This window comes from Lutra lutra, chromosome 2 (assembly GCF_902655055.1).
Source record: "Lutra lutra chromosome 2, mLutLut1.2, whole genome shotgun sequence".
NCBI classification, from domain to species: Eukaryota; Metazoa; Chordata; class Mammalia; order Carnivora; family Mustelidae; genus Lutra; species Lutra lutra.
Genome location: NC_062279.1, coordinates 174,326,288 through 174,350,886, shown reverse-complemented (window position 1 = coordinate 174,350,886; position 24,599 = coordinate 174,326,288). Strand labels below are relative to the sequence as shown.

Genomic DNA, 24,599 nt, shown 5'->3' with positions numbered 1-24,599 from the left:
GAGCATACTGGATCTCTCTGTTTTGTTTCTTACTTGGGATCACTTTGTATTGTTTCTTACAACCGCCTGTGAATCTACAATGATCTCAAAAAAAAAAAAAAAGTTAAATTAAAATAAAAACACATAACATCTTGGGCTTCTTATTCAGGCTAAGATAGGGTAACAGCCAGGACTTAATTTTCCTACCCCAAACAACCAAAAACAGTAGACAAAAATAATGAAAAAGCAGTTTTCAAGATCCTGGAATGAGGCAACAAAGAACAATGAGTTCTGCCCAAGATTTTGGAAATAAACCAGGTGAGCCCCATGAGCCCACCAGCTTTTGCTTTGAGTTTTCAAGACATGGCAAAGGGAGGAGGATGCAGGCAGAGCATGGCTCCCCGAGCTGAGGAGATGGAGCAGAAAATCTGGGGAGAACAGGTGACTGGGGTTTGCAGGGCAGAGTACAAGAGAGAGAAGCCTGGAGAGCTTCAGGGGGTCTGCTGTGAGTCCTTAGCAAGTACTGATCCCTGCAGGCAAGTGAGAAAGCCACAAGGCCAGGGAAAGAACCATCCAAAGGGATTAGAGGGAACAGGACTGGGAATAGTAAATATTCCCAATAATCAGACTAGGAGAAATCACAGGGCACTGGGTAGAGAACTCAAAAAGATCAGAAATGGGAATAATCAGCTAGAGACTGAGCAGTGTTTCACATCTGCCTAAGAAATCATAAAACCAGACTCAAAAGGGTCAAACTGTTTCTAAGTCAATTAACTGCATCCCAGAGCAAAGCTCACGAGTATTTTTAGCGCCTGAGTGACTCAGTCGATTAGCTGTTCGACTCTTGATTTTGGCTCAGGTCATGATCTCATGGGTCCTGAGACAGAGCCCTGCATGGGGCTCTATGGTCAGCAGGGAGCCTGCTGGAGATTCTCTCCCTCTACACCTCCCCAAGTTTGGGTGTAAAAAAAGAATATTTTTAGGAATACAAAAATATCCTGCATCCCAAAAAGTAAAATTATCGGGTATGCAAAAAAGTAGAAAAGAGGAACCATAGCTTAAAGGGGTTTAATATGATTGTGTATCTTTTATTATTTGATTTTATCTAATTTGTTGACTTATTAGCTACAACTCTATCATTTTAGTGGTTGTTTTAGGTTTTGTAGTATACATACAACCTGATAACAGGCAACTACAAAAGATCTACAGCTAAACTCATAGTTAATGGTCAAGAATAAGACATAGAAAGTCACTTTCTCCATTCCTATTCAACAATGTATTAGAATAAAAGGCATCCATGGGGCACCTGGGTGGCTCAGTGGGTTAAGCGTCCGCCTCCGGCTCAGGTCATGATCTCGGGGTCCTGGGATCCAGCCCTGTGTCAGTCTTCCCACTCAGAGGGAAGTCTACTCCCTCTCCCTCTGCCCATCCCCCTGCTAGTGTTCTGTCTCTCTCTCAAATAAAATCTAATAAATAAGTAAGTATGTAAATAAATAAATAAAAGGCATCCATATTGAAAGGAAGAAATAAAGCTACATTCAGAGATGACATGATCATCTATATAGAAAATCCAATGAATCTACAAAAAACTACTATTAACTACTCAGTGAATTTAGTTAGGCTGCACTATACAGGATTAATACACCCAAATCTGTTGCATTTCTAAATGCCACAAATGAATAATCAGATGTTAACATTTAAAAAGTAATACTAGCTCATATCAGGGAGATCATATGATAGTTGTCTTTCTCCAATTGACTTATTTCGCTAAGCATGATACCCTCTAGTTCCATCCACGTCGTCGCAAATGGCAAGATTTCATTTCTTTTGATGGCTGCATAGTATTCCATTGTGTATATATACCACATCTTCTTTATCCATTCGTCTGTTGATGGACATCTAGGTTCTTTCCATAGTTTGGCTATTGTAGACATTGCTGCTATAAACATTCGGGTGCACGTGCCCCTTCGGATCACTACGTTTGTATCTTTAGGGTAAATACCCAGTAGTGCAATTGCTGGGTCATAGGGTAGTTCTATTTTCAACATTTTGAGGAACCTCCATGCTGTTTTCCACAGTGGTTGCACCAGCTTGCATTCCCACCAACAGTGTAGGAGGGTTCCCCTTTCTCCGCATCCTCGCCAGCATCTGTCATTTCCTGACTTGTTCATTTTAGCCATTCTGACTGGTGTGAGGTGATATCTCATTGTGGTTTTGATTTGTATTTCCCTGATGCCGAGTGATATGGAGCACTTTTTCATGTGTCTGTTGGCCATCTGGATGTCTTCTTTGTAGAAATGTCTGTTCATGTCTTCTGCCCATTTCTTGAGGGAGAGGAGATGCAACATGGGGGGTTAAGGGGGTAGGAGAAGAGTAAATGAAACAAGATGGGATTGGGAGGGAGACAAACCATAAGTGACTCTTAATCTCACAAAACAAACTGAGGGTTGATGGGGGGAGGGGGGTTGGGAGAGGGGGGGTGGGGTTATGGACATTGGGGAGGGTATGTGCTATGGTGAGTGCTGTGAAGTGTGTAAACCTGGCGATTCACAGACCTGTACCCCTGGGGATAAAAATATATTATATGTTAATAAAAAATAAAATTAAAAAAAAAGTTTTAGGGGGAAATAAAAAATACTCATTTCATTTATAAAAAAATAATAATAATAAAATAAAAAGTAATACTATGTGTTAAAAATATGAAAAATGATAAAATACAAAAATATTAACTACTTAGGGTATAAATCTGACCGAAGGGATACTGGGACACCAAAAATACAAAAAACACTAAGAGAAATTAAAATCTAAATGAATGGAGATATATACCTCGTTCATTGGTGAGCAGATTTTGCTAAGGTGGCAACTGATCTGTAAATTCAACATGATCCCATTAAAATTCCCAGGAGGCCTTTTGTAAAAATTGACAAGCTTATCATAAATTCAAATAGGAATGCAAAGTATTGAGAACAGCCAAGACAACTTGAAAAAAGAAACTCAAAGTTGGGGCGTCTGGGTGGCTCAGTGGGTTAAGCCGCTGCCTTCGGCTCAGGTCATGATCTCAGGGTCCTGGGATCGAGTCACGCATCAGGCTCTCTGCTCAGCAGGGAGCCTGCTTCCCTTTCTTTCTCTCTCTCTCTCTCTGCCTGCCTCTCTGTCTACTTGTGATCTCTCTCTGTCAAATAAATAAATAAAATCTTTAAAAAAAAAAAAAGAAAAAAGAAAAAAAAAAAGAAACTCAAAGTTGGAGGGCTAATGCAACCTGATTTCAAGACTTACTATAAAGCCAGAGTAACTAAAACAGTTTTAGTGAACTAAAACTATACTGAACTAAAACACAGATGCATGGATCAATGGAATGAGCAATTCCAGAAAAAGACCCGAACACTCATGGACAATTTGATTTCTGACAAAAGTACAAAGGCGATTTAGTGGAGGAAGGACAATCTTTTCAACAGATAGTGCTGGGACAACTGGAGTATCTTTAAACAAAAAAATGAACTTTGATCCATATCTCACAGCGTAAACAAAAATTAACTCAAAATGGATCATAGACCTAAGTACAAAATATAAAACTGCAAAACTTATAGAGGAAAACACCAGAGAAAAACTCTGGGACCTTGGGTCAGGCAAAGATTACTTAGATATGACACCAAAACACAATCTATAAAAAAATAAATTGGTAAGTTGGACTTCATCAAAATAAAAAAAATTTCTTCTCTATCAGAGACACTGTTTTTTTTTTTTTTTAAGATTTTATTTATTTATTTGACAGAGAGAAATCACAAGTAGGCAGAGAGGCAGGCAGAGAGAGAGGAGGAAGCAGGGTCCCTGCTGAGCGGAAAGCCCGACGTGGGGCTTGAACCCAGGACCTGGGATCATGACCTGAGCCAAAGGCAGCGGCTTAACCCACTGAGCCACCCAGGCGCCCCAGAGATACTGTTAAGAGAATGAAAAGGCAACTGATGCAATGGGAGAAAATACTTACAAGGCATATATCTGATAAATTACAGACTTGAATCCAGAATATATAAAGAACTCTCAAAAATCAATAATAAGAAAACAACCCAATTAAGAAATGGCCAAAGAAATTTGAACAGATACTTCAGCAAAGATATACTGAGGTCAAAAAAGCCCATGAAAAGATGCTAGTGGAGGGGGGAGGAGAGAGGGGGAAAAAGGTAAAGGAAAGATGTTCCACAGGAATCCATTAAGGAAAAGCAAATTAAAATCACGATATTTCACTACACACTTAAGAGTGGGTAAAATTAAACAGATTGACGACATCAAATATCAGTGAGAATGTGGAAGAATTGGAATGCTCGCACTGTTGATGGGAATGTAAAATGGTACAACCAATATAGAGACAGTTTGTCAGTATCTTAAAAACTTAAACATACACATGCCATATGATGCAGCCATTCTACTTGTCGGTATTTATCCAAGAGAAAAGAAAGCATATGTCCATGCAAAGGCTTGAACACGAATGTTTACAGCAGCTTTATTTGTAAATACCCCATCCTGGAAATAATCCAGGCTGGAAACAACCCCAAACTGGAAACACCCCCAAAGTCCATCTTTAGGTTCATGGTTAAGCCAATTATGATAAAGGTATACTACAGAATGCCACACCAGCAGGAAAAAGGAATCAACAATTGATACACACAAGAGGAATGAATCTCAAAATAATGATACTGAATAAAAGAAGGCAGAAAGAAAGAAGTATATACCATGTGATTCCATTTACATAAAATTCTAGAAAACAAATGCATTTATAGTGACATGGGGGATTCCAGAATGGGAAGGAGGAATCATAAAGGGGCATGAGAAAACGTTTGATGGTGATGACCATGTTTACTATTTTTTTTTAAAGATTTTATTTATTCATTTGACAGACAGAGATTATAAGTAGGCAGTGAGGCAGGCAGAGAGAGAGGAAGAAGCAGGATCCCTGCTGAGCAGAGAGCCTGATGTGAGGCTTGATCCCAGGACCCCGGGATCATGACCAGAGCCAAAGGCAGAGGCTTTAACCCACTGAGCCACCCAGGTGCCCCCATGTTTACTATTTTGATTGAGCTGATGGTGCTTCACAGATACAGACAAGTCAAAACTTACCAAATTGTGGACTTTAAATACCAGTTTGTTGTGAATCAGTCATACTTTATATGCTAAGATATATACTGCTAAAACTTTAAAAACACATATTTTCAGAATCACTCAAGAAAGAGATTGAGATAAATGCTGACATCTGGACAGACCACCATATCTTGAGTTCTCAATTCAAAATGCCAAGTGGAAGAGTGCAAAGAGTGGATTTTACATCAGGAGATACTGGCCAAGATCTGCATCTGTTACAAACCTACTAACCTCTTAATCTTCAGTGTTCTTCAGTCTCTAAAACTTCCCTGCTTATTTTATAAAACTAATGAGATAAAACAAGCGAGATCAGGGCTTTATAAACTGTTACCATCTCGCATAAATGTATTACATTTGCTATTATTTACTGTATCTCTTACTACTTTATCGGACACGTGAGACATACCGTACTGATGTATATTAGTATTAGTATTTAGGTTGGACTTAAAGTCTCTCTTATGGCCATAAGCATGTGGTAAAGACATGTTTTCTTTAGACAGCAGTTTAAAGGGAGAAAATTAAGTGTTTGAAACAGTTAATAATTGGTTTCCTAATGTGGAAAACAGTGACCTTCCTACCTTTACTAAATTCTTCTAGAGATTCAACAAGACAACAGGTATGATATGCTTTGAAAAAATCTTTGAAAACCTTTTACGAATGTAAGATACTATTACTATATGTTTTATGTCCATCTGGCTAGTGCAATATTTAGAGGTCTAGGGTACTGGTGGTTCAAAGGACCAAAGATCGGGGCACCTGGGTGGCTCAGTTGGTTAAGCATCTGACTTGATTTCAGCTCAAGTCATGATCTTAGGGTCATGAAATCGAGCCCCGCATCAGGCTCCACACTTAACCAGGCATGGAGCCTGGTTAAGATTCTCTCTCTTCCTCTCTCTGTGCCTCTCCCTCCCCAGATCATACTCTCGTTCTCTAAAAAATAAAACAAACAAGCAAACAACAACCAAAAGAGTAAAGTGGGATTCTCAATATTCAAATAATTTTGCCATTTGTTAGTAGGCATTGGAGATCTAAAGTTCAATGATATATCTTTTTTTTTTTTTTTTAAGATTTTACCTATTTATTTATTTGACAGACAGAGACCACAAGCAGAGAGACAGGCAGAAAGAGAGGAGGAAGGAGGAAGCAGGCTTCCTGCTGAGCAGAGAGCCCGACGCGGGGCTCGATCCCAGGACCCCGAGATCATGACCTGAGCCGAAGGCAGCGGCTTAACCCACTGAGCCACCCAGGCGCCCCTCAATGATATATCTTATGTTCATCACCAAATTAGATCCCTAAAGCAATTAGATAAGGAAAATGAGGCTTGGAATGGGTTAAGTAGCATCTAGCAAGTAAGAAAACTGCAAGTAAGAGAATCTGAGCCCAGATTTTCCAGACTCCAAAGTCTGCTCTTTTCACTCTGCCATCAAAATTGTTTATATAATCACAAAAGCACTTGCTACTAGCAAATCAGGGGACCTATGTGCTGTACGTAAGTATATATAGAAGGTAAGGTATATATGTCACATACATACACCTATATGTATGTATATATTATGTATATATTATATATATACACTCACACACACACATATATTACAGATTAAAAATTAGAAATTCCCCTATGTTCTATATCAAAGAAGCCAATACATACATCTGTACCATAGATGAGGAAGTCAGCAGTTAAGGCATGGCATAAAATACGGCACTTATCATCCACTGCTGGGAAAAGCCGGGTCTCCCGTTCTTCCTGAGCATCCAAGATTTCACTTTCTATCTAAAACATAAAGAATAACAGTAGCTCATAGATTGAAATAAAGTTGGTCTGTACCATCTAGGGAGACAGAAGAGAGTCATCTTCTTAAGTTTGATTCTTAAGTTCGATTAAACATTCAGACTCATCAGACTACCCATCTATTGAGAAAGACATCAGACAGGAACCCAGCTCGCCAGCAGGGCAGCATTAAACATCCCTCTTGAGTAGAAATAATCTTTGCAGCTGGCTCTCCAGGGGTCTGGCTTCCCAGAAGCAAAGAGCCAAGAAATAGATGTAGGAGATGCCCCTTGCTTAGAAGACCCATTATTTCAGGAGCCAATATCTTTTGAACAATTTTATAAGTATCATTTCAAGGATCCCCACAAGTGACCTGCCCAACTGTGTAACTCAATTCATGGCAGGGAGCCCAGACATAGAAGGTTCCCATCAGTTTTTAGTTTTCCACTAGATGCACTTTACCACCAGAGCAAAAAAGTTAAGTGAGCATCTCATGCAGATGGGTGAAGAGTTTTGTTAGTCCTTTATCTACACTTGACTTTCTAGCTAGTCTGTATGTGGTTGCTTCCTGAACAAAGTTCTTGGTAATCTGACATTAGGCTGTTCCTCATCATCACTAATTGGAGCATCAAGAATCCCCAGGGCTCCAGGACGTCAAAATTATACTTACTAAATGCAACTGGACTTTGCCTTCAAAAAGTGCAGCAGCATAGTCAGAATGAAGGCAAACACTGGTGACTGTCCCCAGATATTCCACATCTTTCAATTTTTTAACAGCTGTAGCAATAAAAAAACGCATACACATTAAAATATATTACATTAAGATTACATTAAGTTTGCAACTAATTTTTAAATGGGTGCCTTTTTAAGGGTACTCTGAATCTAAAATTTTTATTTTAGCCATTCTAAAGAAAATCGTAGTTGTCACATAAATTTGCCTTCAGGAATTCCCTAGTGATTCACATGAAACAAAGGAACAGAAAATAAAATTATACATGAAACAACCAAAAATTTCACTTGAGTGACCCTAAGCTTAATGGTATACTATAGCTGAGGCTGTATCTCCGGGTGGCTGAGGGTTATCTGACCTCCAATGAGAAGAAAAAGCCAGGCTCCCTTCAGATGCTAATGGTCACAACGTAAAGAATAAAAGGAAGGGTGAGGGACCCAACTTCCAGCCCAAGGAGTGCCTAAGAAAGTCATTGTGCAAAGGTGTATCACATTTTATTTCCTTTAGTTTTCCTCATGAATCCTTGACCCCTACGTGTAGAAGAACCCTCATTTTTCTGGATGAAGGCTTCTTTTTTTTTAATTTATTTTTTTCAGTGTTTCAAGATTCATTATTTATGTACCACATCCAGTGCTCTACACCAAGGCTCAGAGGGGTAGAGAATCTGTCTACAGTCCCCTCCAAGAGGCAGCCGGGAAATTTCCACTCAGGGCCTCATTCTAAAGGTCATACTCCGCCCACTATACCACGCTATGCTCACTACAAAGGTTAAGAATAAAATCTTTCCAAAAATTACGCACAATTTTTAGAGGATTCACAAAACTGTTTAAGCTTCTTAAGAAAGAGGTGAAGCAGGGCGCCTGGATGGCTCAGTGGGTTAAGCCTCTGCCTTCAGCTCAGGTCATGATCTCAGCGTCCTAGGATCAATCCCGCATCGGGCTCTCTGTTCAGCGGGGAGCCTGCTTCCCCCCACCCCTCTGCCTGCCTCTCTGCCTACTTGTAATCTCTCTCTCTCTCTCTCTCTGTCAAATAAATAAAATCTTAAAAAAAAAAAAAAAAGCTGAAGGGAAAGCGTGAAAGGCCTGGTCTTCAAAAGAACCTTTCAGTGCTCCCCAATTAATAATAGAAGTTATACACTAGATAAGAAGATGACAACTGGTTTGAGACTTGCCATTCTCTCCAAGGACATAAAACCAAGCTCGATTATTCATTCCCACGGCCAGATGATAAAGCCCAACCGCTATGAAGTTGGGCTCCACATCGACAGAAACTGTGATCGGCAGCTCCTATAATGCAGGAAAGGAACAGTAGCAGATCAACTGTTGCAACTGCTGTGATTTTACTAATGAATAAAGTCAAAATAACACCATTTTCATACCCCTTCCACGGGGTTGGCTACTGTGACTTCAAGCAGGGAGGTGAGGTACGCAATCCTCGTGCTGCAAGCAGCCCCAAGTATGGGAAGCTTGGTCAAGAAAACATGCAGCGAGCCCCTCTGGGTAGACAGTGCCAACAACTGGCCATCATCTGTCCAGGACAAGGTGCCCAACCCTGAAATGATTGACAGAATAAAGGATCAAAAACAAGTGATGTTGTGGCAAGCAAACAAGCATTTTCACGTACGCTGCAGAGACATAAAAATCTTCAAGTGTTGTCTTTCATAGTTAAGTCTGTACAGAGTAAAACTTCACCACGGACAGGCATGTGAACATGACCATCGATTCATTCTGTAGTGGCTCAAAGGGAAAGGATGTAAGAATTTAGGTTTTATAACTGAAATTGAGATTAAATTCACTATAAATCTTTAGATCAAAGTGGACTTACGGGCTTCTATAATTACTAAAATAAGTAAGTTATTTTAGGGAACTCGCATGAAGGGTAATACTTTTATTCCTCCTATAACGAATGCAAATCAAATAATAATAAACACATTACTCTGATACTGCAGTGATAAAATGTCACTCTGCTTCAGAAAAATTAGTACCTTTATTCTCATCATCCAGGTTGATTATAGCATACATGTCCTTTAATTCTGCCAAGTCATGAATTTTAATGCTGAAAAATGAAAAAAAAATTGTATATGGTAAATGTAAGTGTTAAATAAAATTGGTTTCGTTCACAAGAAAATTGTAAGCTACAGAACAGGTCAGGGTTTTCCAGAAAGGGATGTGAAGGATAATCTATTGGGTCAAGGTACGAAAATAATAGAATTCCTATAATTGTATTTTATCTTAAAAAATATCCCTTTAGGGCGTGGTGGTTGAGTCTGGGTCCTGCTTAATTCTCAGATCTTTAGTTTCAGGAACAAGGAGGTTTAAGTTGCCCTGAAGAAAAGTTTGAGTAGGAAAACATTCTCTTCAGCAGCACTAATTTTTTGTAAGAGGAATAAGGTTTCTCTTTGCAATGTGCTCCCCCCATCACCCTGACTTCTTTCATACAAAAAGTAATGAGGTAACACAGAAAGAGCATTCAATTTGGAATCACAAGGCATAGGTTGAAAGCTCTGCAAAACTGGGGACATATTACTCCATAGGGTTATAGGGAGGATAGGTGGGTTCAAGCCAATGAAAGCTGTGTGGCACAATGTTAGCCCCTAATGGCTGTAAGATTATCTTTCTTCTTTGGCTCCTTTCCTCTCTCCTCACTTCTGCCCTCCCAGGGTTTTCCCTTTATATATTTCCCCTCATTGTTTTCACTTAACTTTTTATTTTGGTAGAATTGTAAATCTACATGCAGTTGTAAGAAATAATACAGAGATTGTATATTCCCTCCACCTTTCCCCCAAATGATGACATCCTGAAAAACTATAGGATAATATTATAATCAAAATATTGACATTGACATAATCCATGAACCTTTTTCAGATGTCCCAAGTTTTACTTATATTCATTGTGTGTGTGTGTGTGTGTGTGTGTGTGTGTGTATTTAGTTCTAAGCTATTTTATCACATGTAAGATTCTTGAGACATACAACCACAGTCAGAATACAGAATAGTTCCATCATCACAAGTCACCACAAGTCAGGATATAGAATAAATAGTTCCATCACCACAAGGACCCCTTATATTGTCCTTTTATAAACACACTTAAACGTCTTCCTCCTCTAGGTTCTCGTCATCCTTCACAGCATTTGATGGTATCGCTATTTTTAATATACTAATACTGTTTCTGTTTTATTTGGGTCTTCTTTCAACAGCATTTTGGAATTTTCAGCACACAGACCCCTACATGTTCTGTGAAGGTGATATCTAAGTATTTCATTTTCTTCGGAGTGATTAAAAAGGCATATTTTTAATTTGATTTCCACGTGTTTGTTGCTAGTATATAGAAACGTGATCGATTTGTGTGTGTTGATCTTTGTTTCTGAAACCTTGCTGCACTCGATAATTAGTTTTAGTTCTAGGTGTTTGTAGATTCCTTGAGATTTTCTACATGAGCAATCATGTCATCTACAAATAGAAATTGTTTTACTTTTTTCTTTCCAAACTGGATGCATCTTCTTTCTTTCTCTTGTCTTATTGTAGTGGCTAGAACTTCTAATATTAGGTTGCATTAGGGTAGTGAGAGTACGGGTCCTTATTTTGTTCCCAATCTTAGGGGCAAGCACTCAGACTTTCACCATGAAGTATCATGTTAGCTATCAGTTTTTTGTAGATGTTCTTTATCAAGTTGAGGCAATTCTCCTTTATCCCTAACTTACTGAGAACTTTTATCATGAATGGGTGTTGGATTTTATGAAATAATTTTGTGTCAAATGATATGATCATATGGTTCTTCAGCTGTTGGTATAATTACTTTGTTGATTTTTTAATGTAAATAAGCCTTGCATACTTGGAATAAATCCCAGTTGGTCATGAGGTGGAATTCTTTTCATATATTGTTGAATTCAGTTTGCTAAGTTTTGTCAAGGATTTTGTGTCCAGTTTCATGAGAGAGATTGGTCTCTAATTTTTTTTTTTAATACTTTCTTTGATTCTGGTATTGGGGTAATGCTAGCCTTACAAAATAAGTTGAGACATGTTCCCTCCACTTTTATTTTCTGAAAAGATTTTGTAAAATTGGTGTGAATCCTTTTTAAAAATATTTGATAGAATTCTCCAGTGAAACCACCTGAGCCTGGAGATTTTTAAGGAGTGTAAATTATTCTTTGATTTCTTTAAGAATTACAGGCTGATTCAGATTATCTGTTTCATGTGGGTTGAGTTTTGATAGTGGTTTTTAAAAGAATTTTTCCAATCTTCTAAATTGTCAAATTCCTGAGTTGTTTGTAGCTTCCACACCTGTAGTAATAATCCTATTTCATTCCTGATATTGATTTGTTTTTTTAATTTGTCACTCTTGCTAGAGGTTTATCAATTTCAGCTGTTACAGATTTTTTTCCCTATTTTATGTTCATTGTCATCAGCTTCTGCTCTTTATGATTTTATTCCTTCTGCTTTACCCTTATTTTGCTTTTTTTTCTAGTTTCTTGAGGTAGGAACTTAGATTACATTACTGATTTGAGATTTTTTTTTCTTTTGTATGTAAGCATTTAATACTACAAGTTTTCTTCTCAGCATTGCTTTAGCTGTATAGCATATTTTGATATGTTACATTTTCACTTTTATTCAGTTGTATGGGTGGGATTTTTTTTTTTTTTGGTCTTTTAAACTACTTTATTAACTTCACAATATATAACGAACATCTTTCCATGCAGTAGAGTAAAATTCCCCCACTGACAGAATCTTACAGATTGAGCCAAAAGACAACATTAGAGTAGAAGCTGGTTGTAGGAGACCCACAAGAGACACGTAACACTAAAAGGTTTACAACGAAGGTACACTGAGAACATGTAAGTTTAGGAAACAAGTGTGTCTTCCTATTAACTTCAGGAAAAAAAAACATCAGGATTCAAGGGGTAAGGCAAAAGTCCTCGTGATGGTCATGTTGAGGAGGGTCAATGCTAACCGCCCCCAGACCATGACTGAATTGCTTCTCCTTCAGCTGGCTCACCTCCTCCCACCTCCCTAATCCTTTCCATATTCTCTTCTCTCATCCTTGCCTGTGGTTCTCCTAGACCTGAATCATGTCCCACCTATACTGTGGGATGGGATGACTAGCATGGAACCACCTATGATTTACTCTAGGCACACAAAAGTCAGCTTCTAAAGTGAGGGCCAAAGGCTCTCCTTTATTAGCAACTTGATACTTTTGATCCTTTTTATCATTTTCCTGGTTGGCAATTGTCCTTGTTGAGACTTTTTACTGCTTGCTCCTCTTTGGACGCCATTGCTCCTGGCCCCATCCTGGCAGTCTCCTGCTCCTCTCAATTCTTGCTCCAAGTGCACAGACGCAGACGCTTAGACCTGTATACCTGCTCCCCCTCCGCCTCCTACTCTTTGGGGCCACCCCTGGCCCACACACCCTCAGGGCCACTGGGAGCAAGAAGGGAGAGAGCGAAGGCTGGGTCTGACGCTAGAGAGAGGTGTTCGAGTCGGCGTTGGAGGGTCATGGCTCAGTTGCATGTATTTTTCAATCTGCTTTGAGATACACTCGTGAATTATTTGGAAATAGGTTAATTTCCAAGTGTTCATTGAATTTTCCTGATGTTTTCCTGTTATTTAAGTGTGATTACGTTATGGCCAAGGAACCCATTTTGCATGACTTCAATTTAAATTTGTTGAGGTTTCATGGTTCACGATACGAACTACCCTAGTGCATGTTCCATGGGTGCATAGAAAAAACATGGATTCTATTGTTGGGTGGAATGTTCTATAAATGTCTGTTAGGTCTAGTGGGTTTATAGTGCTGTCCAAGTCTGTTGAGAATTTAGCTAAGCTCCTCTGTGCTGCTGCTGCCTCAGCATCCACCCTGTTTGGCCAAGTGGCCTGCAGTGACCTAACACTAGTCCCTCCTGCAAATGCATGCCCTAGAGAGCAGCTCGCAGAGTCCCGAGCAGATGTAAGATCCTGATGTGACTTCCCCAAAAGCCCCGTGATCAACAGCCTCTCCTGCCTCCCAGCATGTATTTACCTTATGTGCCCCTAGGATAAAATCTCTGGTATTTACCAAAACCCCACACTTCTGGTTAGAATTGACCAATCTGGCCTCACCCTGGGAACCCGAAAGCAATCTATTCAGGGCCCTGTTGTTTTTTTCATAAACCCTATGGAAAGCCCGTGCCCGGGGTTCTGTGTCTTTTTGTCTGCACTGGGTCTTGACCTCTCTCTGAGGTCAAAACAAGCCGGTTACTTCCTCCAGAACCTGTGAATAATGAACTTTTCTATTTCGATTCTTCTTCTTGTGTGTTGTTGAACGACAGCTCAGGACCTGGCACCCTACACTCTGCTTAGTGTCAATTTGACATGTTTATTTCCTTGTTGATCTTCTGTCTAGTTGTTCCACATCTTATTGAAGGCAGAGCCTTGAAGACTTCAACTATTACTGTTGTCTATTTTTCCCTTTAGTTCTGCCAGCTTTTCCTTCCTCTATTTTGGGGCTCTGTTGTTAGGTGCATACTCACTTAGCATCATTTTATCTAGTCAATATGCAATACGCCTCTTCATCCCTGGTAATTCTCTTTGCTCTCTGATACCCGCCTAACCACCCAGCTCTCTTTGGTTAGCATTTAGATGAACTTTTCCCACCCTTTTATTTTTTACCTAGTTGTTTCATTACATCATTACATTGAAGTGAGTTTCAACAGGCAACAGGGTCACTTAAAAATCCTATTCTAATTGTCTATGTCCAATAGCATTGCCATTTACACATTTATCATAATTAATTGATTTGTTTGAACTTAAATCCACTGTTTTATTGTTTTCTGTTGTTACTTTTGTTCTCATTTCTCCTTTCCTGCTGCCTTTTATTTATTTATTTTTAACTTGGCTCAATTTTTTTAAAATATAATTTTTTATTTTTTTATTAACATATAATGTATTATTGGCCCCAGGGGTACAGTTCTGTGTCCTGCTGCCTTTTAGACTTGAACATTTTTCAGTATTCCATTTTAATTTACTTATTATTGTGTTTTTGTCTATATCTCTGCATATTTTTAGTGGTTACTCTAGATTATAGCATACATAGTTACATCTTAGAAGCTCTTAAGAATCAATATTTTACTAGATGACACAGCGGCTCAATACCAGGATCCTGAGATCATGACCTGAGCCAAAGGCAGACACTTAACTGACCCTCTCCCCTTTCTATTGTGCTCATCACATGTACTGCATCTTAAACACTGAACACACTATCAAATAGTATCATTTTTACTTTCAACAGCCCCATATGTTAAAGATCTCCAAAGGAAAAAAAAAAGATCTATTTACCATTTCTGCCTCTCTTCATTTTTTTTTTTTAAAGATTTTATTTATTTATTTTTGAGAGAGAGAGGGAGGGAGCGCAAGATGGGGTAGAAGGGTAGAGGGAGAAGCAGACTCCCTACTGAGCAGGAAGCTGATCGATCCCAGGACTCAGGGATCATGACCTGAGCTGAAGGCAGATGCTTAACAAACTGAGCCATCCGGACACCTGCTCTTCCTTCATTCTTGATGTCCCAAATTCCCTTCTGTCATCTGTTTTCTTCCATCTGAAGCAATTCCTTTAGCAATTTTAGAGCAGGTCTGCTAGCAGTAAATTCTCATTTTTCTTCATCTGCGAATGTTTCCATTTCACTTCATTCCTGATGGATACTTTCACTGGGTGATGAATTTCAGCTGACAGTCCTTTTCCTTCAGCACTTTAGAAAGTCGTGATGCTTCCTCCTGGCCTTGAGGGCTTATGGTGAGAAACCCACACTTAAAATGTTGTTCGTTAACTGCTTTCAAGATTTTTTCTTCATAGTTAGTTTTTAGCAGTTTGATTATGATGCGTCTGAGCTAGGTTTTTTTGGACTTATCCTTTTAGGGATTTGCTGAGCTTCTACAATAGACAGGTCTATGTCTGTTGCTGAAGGTGAGAAGTTTCCAGCCATTATTTCTGAGACTCTTGTGACATAAATGTTAGACGTTTCGGTATTGTTTTACAGGCCCCTGAGGCTCTGTTTATTTTTTTTTCCAATCTTTTCTTTCTCTGTGCTCACTGGGATATTTCTTTTGGTCTAGTCTTTTGGTCTAGCTTTTGGTCTAGACATTTTATGATCTCCATTCTGCTAGTAAGTACTGCATTAATTATATTTTTCAGGTCTAAAAGCTTCCATTTAGTTTTTCTTTCTAGATTCTCTTTCTTTTCTAAGACTATTATTTCCATCTGGTGTGTGTATGTGTGTGTGTGTGTTTATAATAGCTGCTACCTGCGTCATCTTGGCACTGGCATCTTTTGATTGCCTTTTCCCAGGTGAGTTAAAATTTTCCTGATTCTTCCTATGTCAGGTAACTTTGGGTTATATTTTGGACCTTCTGAACATTACATCTGAGACTCCTGCATCTTGTTTAAATCCCATGGAGAAGGTTAAAGTTTTTTTAATAATCAACCCAGTTGGGTTCAGGCTATGAGTATCAACCAGCCTTCTGTGGGTTGTGGTTTCAACGTCAGTTCCATTTTCAAAGGCTTTGCAGTCATACTCAGTTATGTCCCTGTTCTGCCCACTTTGTGGTCCACAGGACTTGCATTAGGGTCTATTCCTTATTTCAGTTCTTGAAGTCTTTGGTATATTCAGAATGAGATACACATATATAGCTCAGGAGTGAACCTGGGAGTTCACAAATGTCTTTAGACGGTTACTTTCCAGAGCTCTTTCCTCTCCAGGATCTCCCTGGTATGTTCTGATTCTCTGGGGCTTCCCTTTTTTGGTCTCCCAGAAGGAAAGCTGGGGCTCTAGTTACCCTGAAGTGCCTTGCCCTTCCACAACTGGACCCATACTTGTGGCCAAGCAGTATGAGGGCGCAGAGAACAAGCAACAACGACTGCCCCACTTCCTGGGACCATAGCTCCTCTGCTTGGAGGAAGGTTACCCTCTGTCAGAGTTGCAGGTGTCTGTGGGCCCTTCCTGACACTGCTGTTGCTGCTACTGCCACGACAAAGTGGCATGGTGGCTGGGGCACGAAAGTACAAAGAAAAAGAAAGGAAGCTGGGAAATTTCCCCAACTCTAAGTGTTACTGGAGTTCTCTTTCCTGCAACTTGAGCCGGAACCAGAGGGCTTCAGTCAGAGCCCTCCTGTCTACTCTGGTGTCTACTTCCGGACTTTGGTTTCCTTGAGTCTCGAGAGACTGGAAGACAAACTGGGAGACTCCTCACTAGTTCGGTCGCACTTCAAGTTCCGCTCTTCTTCGATCTACTATTTACTTTCCAGAGTCCTTAAAGAACTGTTCCATGCATTCTGCCCAGGTTTTATGGTTGTAATTAATCAGTGAGAGGGACAAGGTGGAGTGTGCTGACTCCACACTATCCAGAACTACCTATTTTAAGATGGATTTTCAAGCATTCTCCATTTTAGGTTTTGTCATCAATAAACATTTAGCATTTTAGGTTTTAGCCTGCGTGTTCTAGCAGGAGTCTTAAAAATTTTCAATTGCAAAAATGTTTTAAGAGTGCAGGAGAGTTCTGCTGACAGATTCCCACTAGCTATCAAAGTCTTGTTGAATATCTTTTTTTTTAAAAGATTTTATTTATTTATTTGACAGACAGAGATTACAAGTAGGCAGAGAGGCAGGCAGAGAGAGATTGAGAGAGAGAGAGAGGAGGAAGCAGGCTCCCCATGGAGCAGAGAGCCCAACATGGGGCTCAATCCCAGGACCCTGGGATCATGACCTGAGCCGAAGGCAGAGGCTTTAACCCACTGAGCCACCCAGGTGCCCCTCTTGTTGAATCTCTTAAACATTCCTTACATAAGCTTTCCTGGGAATTTTTAAGTGTAACTTACCAATTATCGCCACACGTAGCAGCTTTATTAAGGGTCTGTGAGACTGCAATACTGGTTAGACTATCTTTGTGGTCACGAGCCTGAAATATCTCTTGACCAATCTCTCGAATATGAGTGGAAATGACCACAAAAATTCCACGTGAAAAACCAATCATGATGTAGCCGTCACCATACCTACAGCAACAAAGGCAATGGTACAGCAAAAGGAAGGTTAGCTATCATTGGCAACACAGTAAATCAGCAAATACATTAGAAGTAAGGAACTACAGAACATAATTTGTCGAGGGCCAGATAATATGCTAGGTTGTTTCCCATGTGAAGTCATAGTCTACAATCCAGAAAATGTGACATATAGAAGTGCAAATGCTATGGGCAAAAATTAAATATAATGAGTAAGGAAGAACACAGGGACATCTTTTGGTAATGAGCTGCTTGTACATACCAGCTGTAGCAGACAATGTTCCCATAGCGCTGCTGAAATTCCAGATCAATTGGACTATCTGGGTCATTCAGGTTATAAAGAAACAATGTTTTCTTGCCAACCACCACGCTGATCTGCCAGGAAAGATTAAGAGATTGTGGAATAAGTTATTCAGGACTTCATGAAGACCAATAAGCAAATTCAAGTAGATGAAGCTAACTGATGAAAACCACGAGCCAAGTTTACATTAAATGTTTTAACCAGGGGCACCTGGGTAGCTCAGTGGGTTAAAGCCTCTGCCTTTGGCTCAGGTCATGATCCCAGGGTCCTGGGATCAAGCCCCACATCAGGCTCTCTGCTCAGCAGGGAGCCTGCTTCCCCTGCTCTCTCTCTGCCTGCCACTCTGCCTACTTGTGATCTCAGTCTGTCAAATAAATAAATAAAATCTTTTAAAAAAATACAATAAATGTTTTAACTAACATGATAACAATGTGACTTTAAAAAATACATTGTACTAATATACAGTCTGGGAAGGGTCCTTGGCTTTGCACCTTTGAGAATTACACTAAAATAGCTGGGTTGATTAACTTTTTTTTTTTTTTTTAGATTTTATTTATTTATGTGACAGAGAGAGATCACAAATAGGCAGAGAGGCAGGCAGAGAGAGGAGGAAGCAGCTTCCCGCTGAGCAGAGAGCCCGATGCGGGGCTCGATCCCAGGACTCTGAGATCATGACCCGAGCCGAAGGCAGCGGCTTAACCCACTGAGCCACCCAGGCGCCCCTGGGTTGATTAACTTTGAAAAATTCTCTATACCTCTCATTAGAGTACTGTGCAGCACAGAGCCGGAAGTCCAACACAGTTCCACTGAAACTGAGCACATGTTCGGAGTACAGAGTCTTCTTGCCTAAGAGGTCATTCTGATTTTGAGCCATTGGGGATTACAGTCCACACAGTGTGGATAAATGAGCTTGGCTTTTTGCATCACTCTTTCCATTCCCTGCAGGTGATTGGTCAATGCGCCTAGACTAGTGTCCCTCTGTCACTCACACAAGTCAATACTTAACTGTAATTCTCAGTGGAAGGTGTAATTGTGTGAGGGAGAGAAAAGAGTGTATTACTTACTTGGGCTCATTAAGGGTGATGGATTCATATAAGAAGAGAAACACTTTGACATAGTTCCTTTAGTCTATCAATTATAAGTCATTATCGAGTCAATAATAGCTTTTTAAGAAAAAGAAGAGTATTGCATTTAAATATATTTGTATTAATGGTTTTCTCCAAACTAGCCATTGCCTGGATAATTGTTACCCTGAATTCCCTTTCTGACATACTGTTTATGTCCATATCCAATAGCTCTGATGGAGAGGGCACAGTCTCTGAATTTTTCCTCTGTTGGGCATTTCTCCTCCTAGTCATTTTGGTGAGAGGTGGCTGAGGGGATGTGTAGCTGAATCTATCAACCACGATCCAGGCAAGGTGCACCCTGAAACACTTCTGCACAATCAGGAGTCCCCACCAAAAAGAAAGAAAAGAAAAAGAGAGAGAGAGAGAGAGAGAGAGAGAGAGAGAGAGACAGGAAAAAAAAATCAAACAAAGAAAGAAAGAAAAGAAAAGAAAAGAAAGAGAAGACCTAGCCAGAATGGGCCCCAAGGTAAGATTTATAAAGTATACAAACAAAAACAGACAAAAAGACTGACAAAAGTAAATGACAAGAAAAAAAGAACCCAGCCAAATGAATCCCAAGTATACTACCAGAACAAAAACAAATACACAGAAACACTGACAGAAGAAAAAGATGGGAGGGTGGTTATAAATCCTCAGTGTGGACAAGGAAGGTTATTTTGATTCTTCCTGTTTGTATCTTGATATCTTTGTTAAAGGACTCCACTTTCCCGGGATAAAGGGGGATTAAACTGGTTTATATATAGAGGTAGTATTGATTGGGGAAAGAGGATTACCTTGAAGCTCATCTATATATGAATATTAAAAAAAATAGAAAAGCAAGAAAAACACAGGTATACGTATCAAAAAAGTTCAAGTTAAAAGGTCATTACGGAATTTGTTGTATTGAACCTCTTGTGATGGTAAATAGGTTAAAATTTTTTAAAAAAATTAAAAAGAATGAGAATAATGGGAACAAATTAAAAATAAAAGTAGTATCTATGTAGCATACAGGTTTTAGGGCAATACCAGGAGCTTAATATCTTCTTTTCCCTTGATACTGGGGTTTTACAGTTTTATGGGGACCCTGTGGTAGTTGTCCTCTTGGTTTTTGTTTTGTTTTCCCTCTGGCTGGCTTTCTGGGTAATTGCAAAGGTCCTCTGGATTTCAGAATAATATGTGGCAAGGAAAATGCATCTAAGATATTAACAATAACTACAAATTCCATAGTTCTGGTCACCACCTCCAAGAGAGAGAAAATAAAAAATCACATAGGAATCAGTACATTTGTTTACAAAGGTAGCCTCGCTGTTTCTGCTACCACAAGAATGAGGAAAGCAACACCAAGTATAATAAGAAGATGTCCTCATTTCCTGTGTACTGTCAGCTACTGTCAGCAGCAGCAAAAGCAACATATGCCTCAGACACTGGAGTCTTTACTAATTTAATAAGTGACACACCGTAATTTATTTATCCGTATACATTCTAAACCATCCTGGAAAAGGAGAGAGCATAGTCTATGAAATTATCAAAAAAATCAAAATTGAATTCTCACCGTGCTTTCAGTAGCAGACGTTCGGTCATCTGTCTTCATTATGGAAAACTGCATGTCGCTAGGCTCTGACCTCACTGGTGTCTGCAGGGACAGAAATATTATCACGAGGAATAAGTGCAACACTTAAATTCGTTCTGAATTTATAATAAAAAAGGTAACTTGCTTTCACTTCTGTTATACCTGAAAACCCCACAGCTACAAACATCTGGAAATTGTGGATGAAACAGAACACATGTCTTATTAAATAGAGAGAAAAGCTTGAAAGAAGGCAAGGAAAATTTCTGGGGAAAATAAGCAAAGAGCAAACCACAAACCAAAGTATGTGTAGAAATTGATAGCTGTAGCTATCCAGAGCAGTTAGTAAGGAGACAATAAAGAAGCCTATTTGACTTGGGCTGAGCTTTGGGTCAGAAAAAATACTGAAAAAGTTCTTTTCATTTCAAAGACCTTCTTATCTTCACTATGATCTGAAGTTCAAATTTATACTTTGAGTGGGCTAGAAACTCCTTGGAGTATTTGTCAAAAACAAATCCAAGGCCTCTTCCAAAGCGATAAAAAATTTCTACAGACAAGCCTTGCTGAAGATGAGCTCACAATTCAAAATGAGAAAAGTCATAAGACATAACATGTCAAGAACAAAAGTCATCAGATCTAAGAAACATAGAACTAGCAGAGAGACACTCCACTAGACACTTTAAAAATGACCAAAGATGTAAAGGACTCATAAGTATGACAAAAGACTTAAAAAAAAAAAAAAAGTCCAGACAGATTTTTTTTAGAGAACTACAAAGTACTTTTCTTTATTTATTAAAGTACAGCTGACCCTTGAACAATGTGGGGGTTAGGGGAGCTGAGCCCCTGAACAGTTGAATATTCACATATAATGTTGAGTCCCCCCAAATTTAACTAATAGCCTACTCTCACTGGAAGCCTTACCAATAATATAAACAATTCATAGACATTTTATATGTTCTGTATATCTCATACTGTATTCTTACAATAAAGTGAGCTAGAGAAAAGAAAATGTTATTAAGCAAATCATAAGAGAAAATATATTTATGGTCCTGTATTATATTTATCAAAAAATATATGCATATAAGTAAATCTCCACAGTTCAAACCATGTTGTTGAGGGATCAACTCTTTACTTGACATACAATATGCTATTAGCTTCAGGTGTACAACACAGTAATTCAATATTTATACACATTACAAAATGACCTTCCCCATGGTAAGTCTAGTTACTATCTCATCATAAAAAATTATTACAATACTAATGACTATATTCCCTATCCTGTATATTACACCTTCATGACTTATGTATTTTATAACTGGAAGTTTGTATCTCTTAACCCCATTTGCCTATTTATCTAAAGTATTTTCTAATAATAAAAAGCAGAATCATTAAGATTTAAAAAAACTTAATAAGATAGATGGCCAGATAAATTTGAAGAAAGAGTAAGTAAATTGATTAAGTAAATAACCCAGGAGGTTGCACAGAATGACAAAAAGATATGAAAGAGAGATAAAGAGGGGCACGTGGGTGGCTCAGTTGGTTGAGCATCTGACTCTTGGTTTCACCTCAAGTTATGATCTCAGGGTCACAGTCTCAGAGTCATGAAACTGAGCCCCACGTTGGGCTCCCCATTCAGCACAGAGTCTGCTTGTCCCCCTCCTTCTGCTCCTCCCCCGGCTCTCTCTAAAATCAATAAATAAATTCTTAAACAAAAAAAGAGAGATAAAGAGGTAGAAGGTCCAACGTATGTCTAACAGACATTCCAGAAGGACAGAATAGAAAGGGCAAGAGGTAATACTGAAAGAGATAATGACAGAATTTTCCAGAATTGATGAAAGACAGCAAACTTCAGATTTAAAGAACAAGGCAAGTCCTTAGTAGGATAAATAAAAATAAATCTACACAAGAAACACTGGAGTGATCTGCAGAGTAGTAAATTCAAAGCAATTCAGAAACAACACAAAATAAAGCAATACTTTTAATGTATGCTTTGCTTACCACAGGACAACTTAGAGAGTATACCTAATTCTAGAAGAATACTTCTTAGAGATCAGCGATGGGAAATAGCTATCTTGTATGTAAATAACAATTGAATGTAGTTATTTCCTAGGATGTGATGTAGCAAAATATTGTAAGGTCATGTCCTGATTCAGTGGAGGAAAAAAATGCCAATATCTACTGATGATGTCTGATATGGATACAAGGAAATGAGTGCAGAGCTAAAGCATTTCAACTTGCATATCTACCATTCTAACTCAAAATGGCACCAAAATAGAATGTCAAAATTTTAGGTTTCTAGAAAATATTTTGTTATACTAATTAATCTTAAGAACAAGTTTAATCATGGGGCGCCTGGGTGGCTCAGGGGGTTAAAGCCTCTGCTTTCGGCTCGGGTCATGATCCCAGGGTCCTGGGATCGAGCCCCACATCGGGCTCTCTGCTCAGCGAGGAGCCTGCTTCCCCCTCTCTCTCTGTGTGCCTCTCTGCCTACTTGTGATTTCGGTCAAAAAAAAAAAAAAAAAAAAAAAAAAAAAAAAAAAAAAAGAACAAGTATAATCATGCTATGGTTCTACTCAACATGGCTGAGTAACTTTGCCTAACTTTCAGAGCTGTCCAGATACAGAAAACAATGTTCTTCTTCAGTCTTATTTTCTGTGAATTCTCAAAACTCCTATTTTCAGTAGGCCAATCTTGAACAAGCTATGAATAAGCTATAAGTTCTTCCTCCTACCTCTGTCCGTGTCATTTTGCTAGGGTTGAACAACAGACTGTTAAACGTCTTACAATATCCACTTAAACAAATTTCAGTAGGGTACACAATTATAGAGGTGATATTTGCGGCTTCACTGGCAGCAGTGAAGTGTGACTATGTGACTAGGTTCTAGTGATATGGATGGAAAAAATAAATGCATCTTCTAGACGAGACCCTTTAAATAGCTCTTGCACTCCACTTTCTCCTTTCCATGGAGGGGAAATGCAGATGTGGTGCGGCTAACTATGCAGAAGAGGACAAAACATCCTTGCAAAAGGCAGAGCAATGTGATGGAAGGAACTTGGGACTGTGTAGTGCCTTGTGAAGCAGAGATACACAGATGATCTGCCCACCTGTCTCTGTTCCATGAGGAAGAGAAAGAGGAAAAACCACCCAAACTAGCATATTTTTAGAGCCCCTGTAATTTTGGAACACTCTGTTACAGCAATTTATCCTACACCTTGACTGATTCAGATTGTCTGTCTTTTAAAAGTTCATAATTCAACTTGCATTGATCTCCTCCATCTCAGATATTATGGGACTTGTAAGCTATACCAAAAGATATGGCAATCATGGTATAAGGTTGTGTGTGTTTTATCATGATTAGTTCTGTCTTCTTGAGAGTAGGAGCCTATGGTTGGCAGCTTCTAAGATGAGCCACAGTAATCCTCACCTTCTGTGTAATCCCCATTCCTAGCTGAATGTGGGCTGGATGGGACTCACGTCTACATAACAGAATATGGCAAAAATGATTTTGAGATCAGGTTATTTATTAAGAGATTGTGGCTTAACTTTTAAGTGGCTGCTCTCCTTGTCTTACCACCTGCTATGTGGTAAGGCACTCTATGGAGAAATCATGTGGCAATGAAATTAGGTGGGGTTCTAATCAATGGCCAGAAAGAAACTGAGATCCTAAGCCTAACAACCTATAAGGAATTGAACTCTTGTTAAGAACCATGCGATTGAGCTTGGAAACAGACTTTTTTCCCAGTCAAGCCTTCAGATGAGACTCCAACCTTGACCAGGAAAATGCAGGCTTATGAGACATTAAAGCAGCTAGGCTACATCTGTGTTCCTCATCCATAAAAACTATAAAACAATAAATGTATATTGTTTTGAAACTGCTAGGTTTGGGGGGTAATTTGTGATGTAGCAATAGAGAACTAATACAGGACCATATTTCACATTTCTTCTTAAGTACATAGCACAGTGCCATATACCTAGAGGGTATTCAAATAATTT

General features: G+C 39.1%; 1 protein-coding gene and 1 pseudogene across 2 annotated transcripts in view; both read right to left on the bottom strand.

Moving 5' to 3' along the window:
- Nucleotides 1–24,599, bottom strand: part of WDR19 (WD repeat domain 19) — a 95,590-nt gene that overhangs the window by 52,349 nt on the left and 18,642 nt on the right. For both annotated transcript variants that reach the window (XM_047719122.1, XM_047719121.1), the window contains exons 7-14: nt 20,591–20,671; nt 17,894–18,006; nt 17,452–17,625; nt 9,598–9,668; nt 8,992–9,164; nt 8,785–8,899; nt 7,554–7,660; nt 6,764–6,886 (exon numbers count right to left, since the gene is read on the bottom strand). In XM_047719122.1, the coding sequence (XP_047575078.1) occupies nt 6,764–6,886; nt 7,554–7,660; nt 8,785–8,899; nt 8,992–9,164; nt 9,598–9,668; nt 17,452–17,625; nt 17,894–18,006; nt 20,591–20,671 (957 nt within the window). The remainder of the gene's footprint in view (nt 1–6,763; nt 6,887–7,553; nt 7,661–8,784; nt 8,900–8,991; nt 9,165–9,597; nt 9,669–17,451; nt 17,626–17,893; nt 18,007–20,590; nt 20,672–24,599) is intronic.
- LOC125093649 (protein BEX1-like) lies at nt 12,272–12,977 on the bottom strand (annotated as a pseudogene).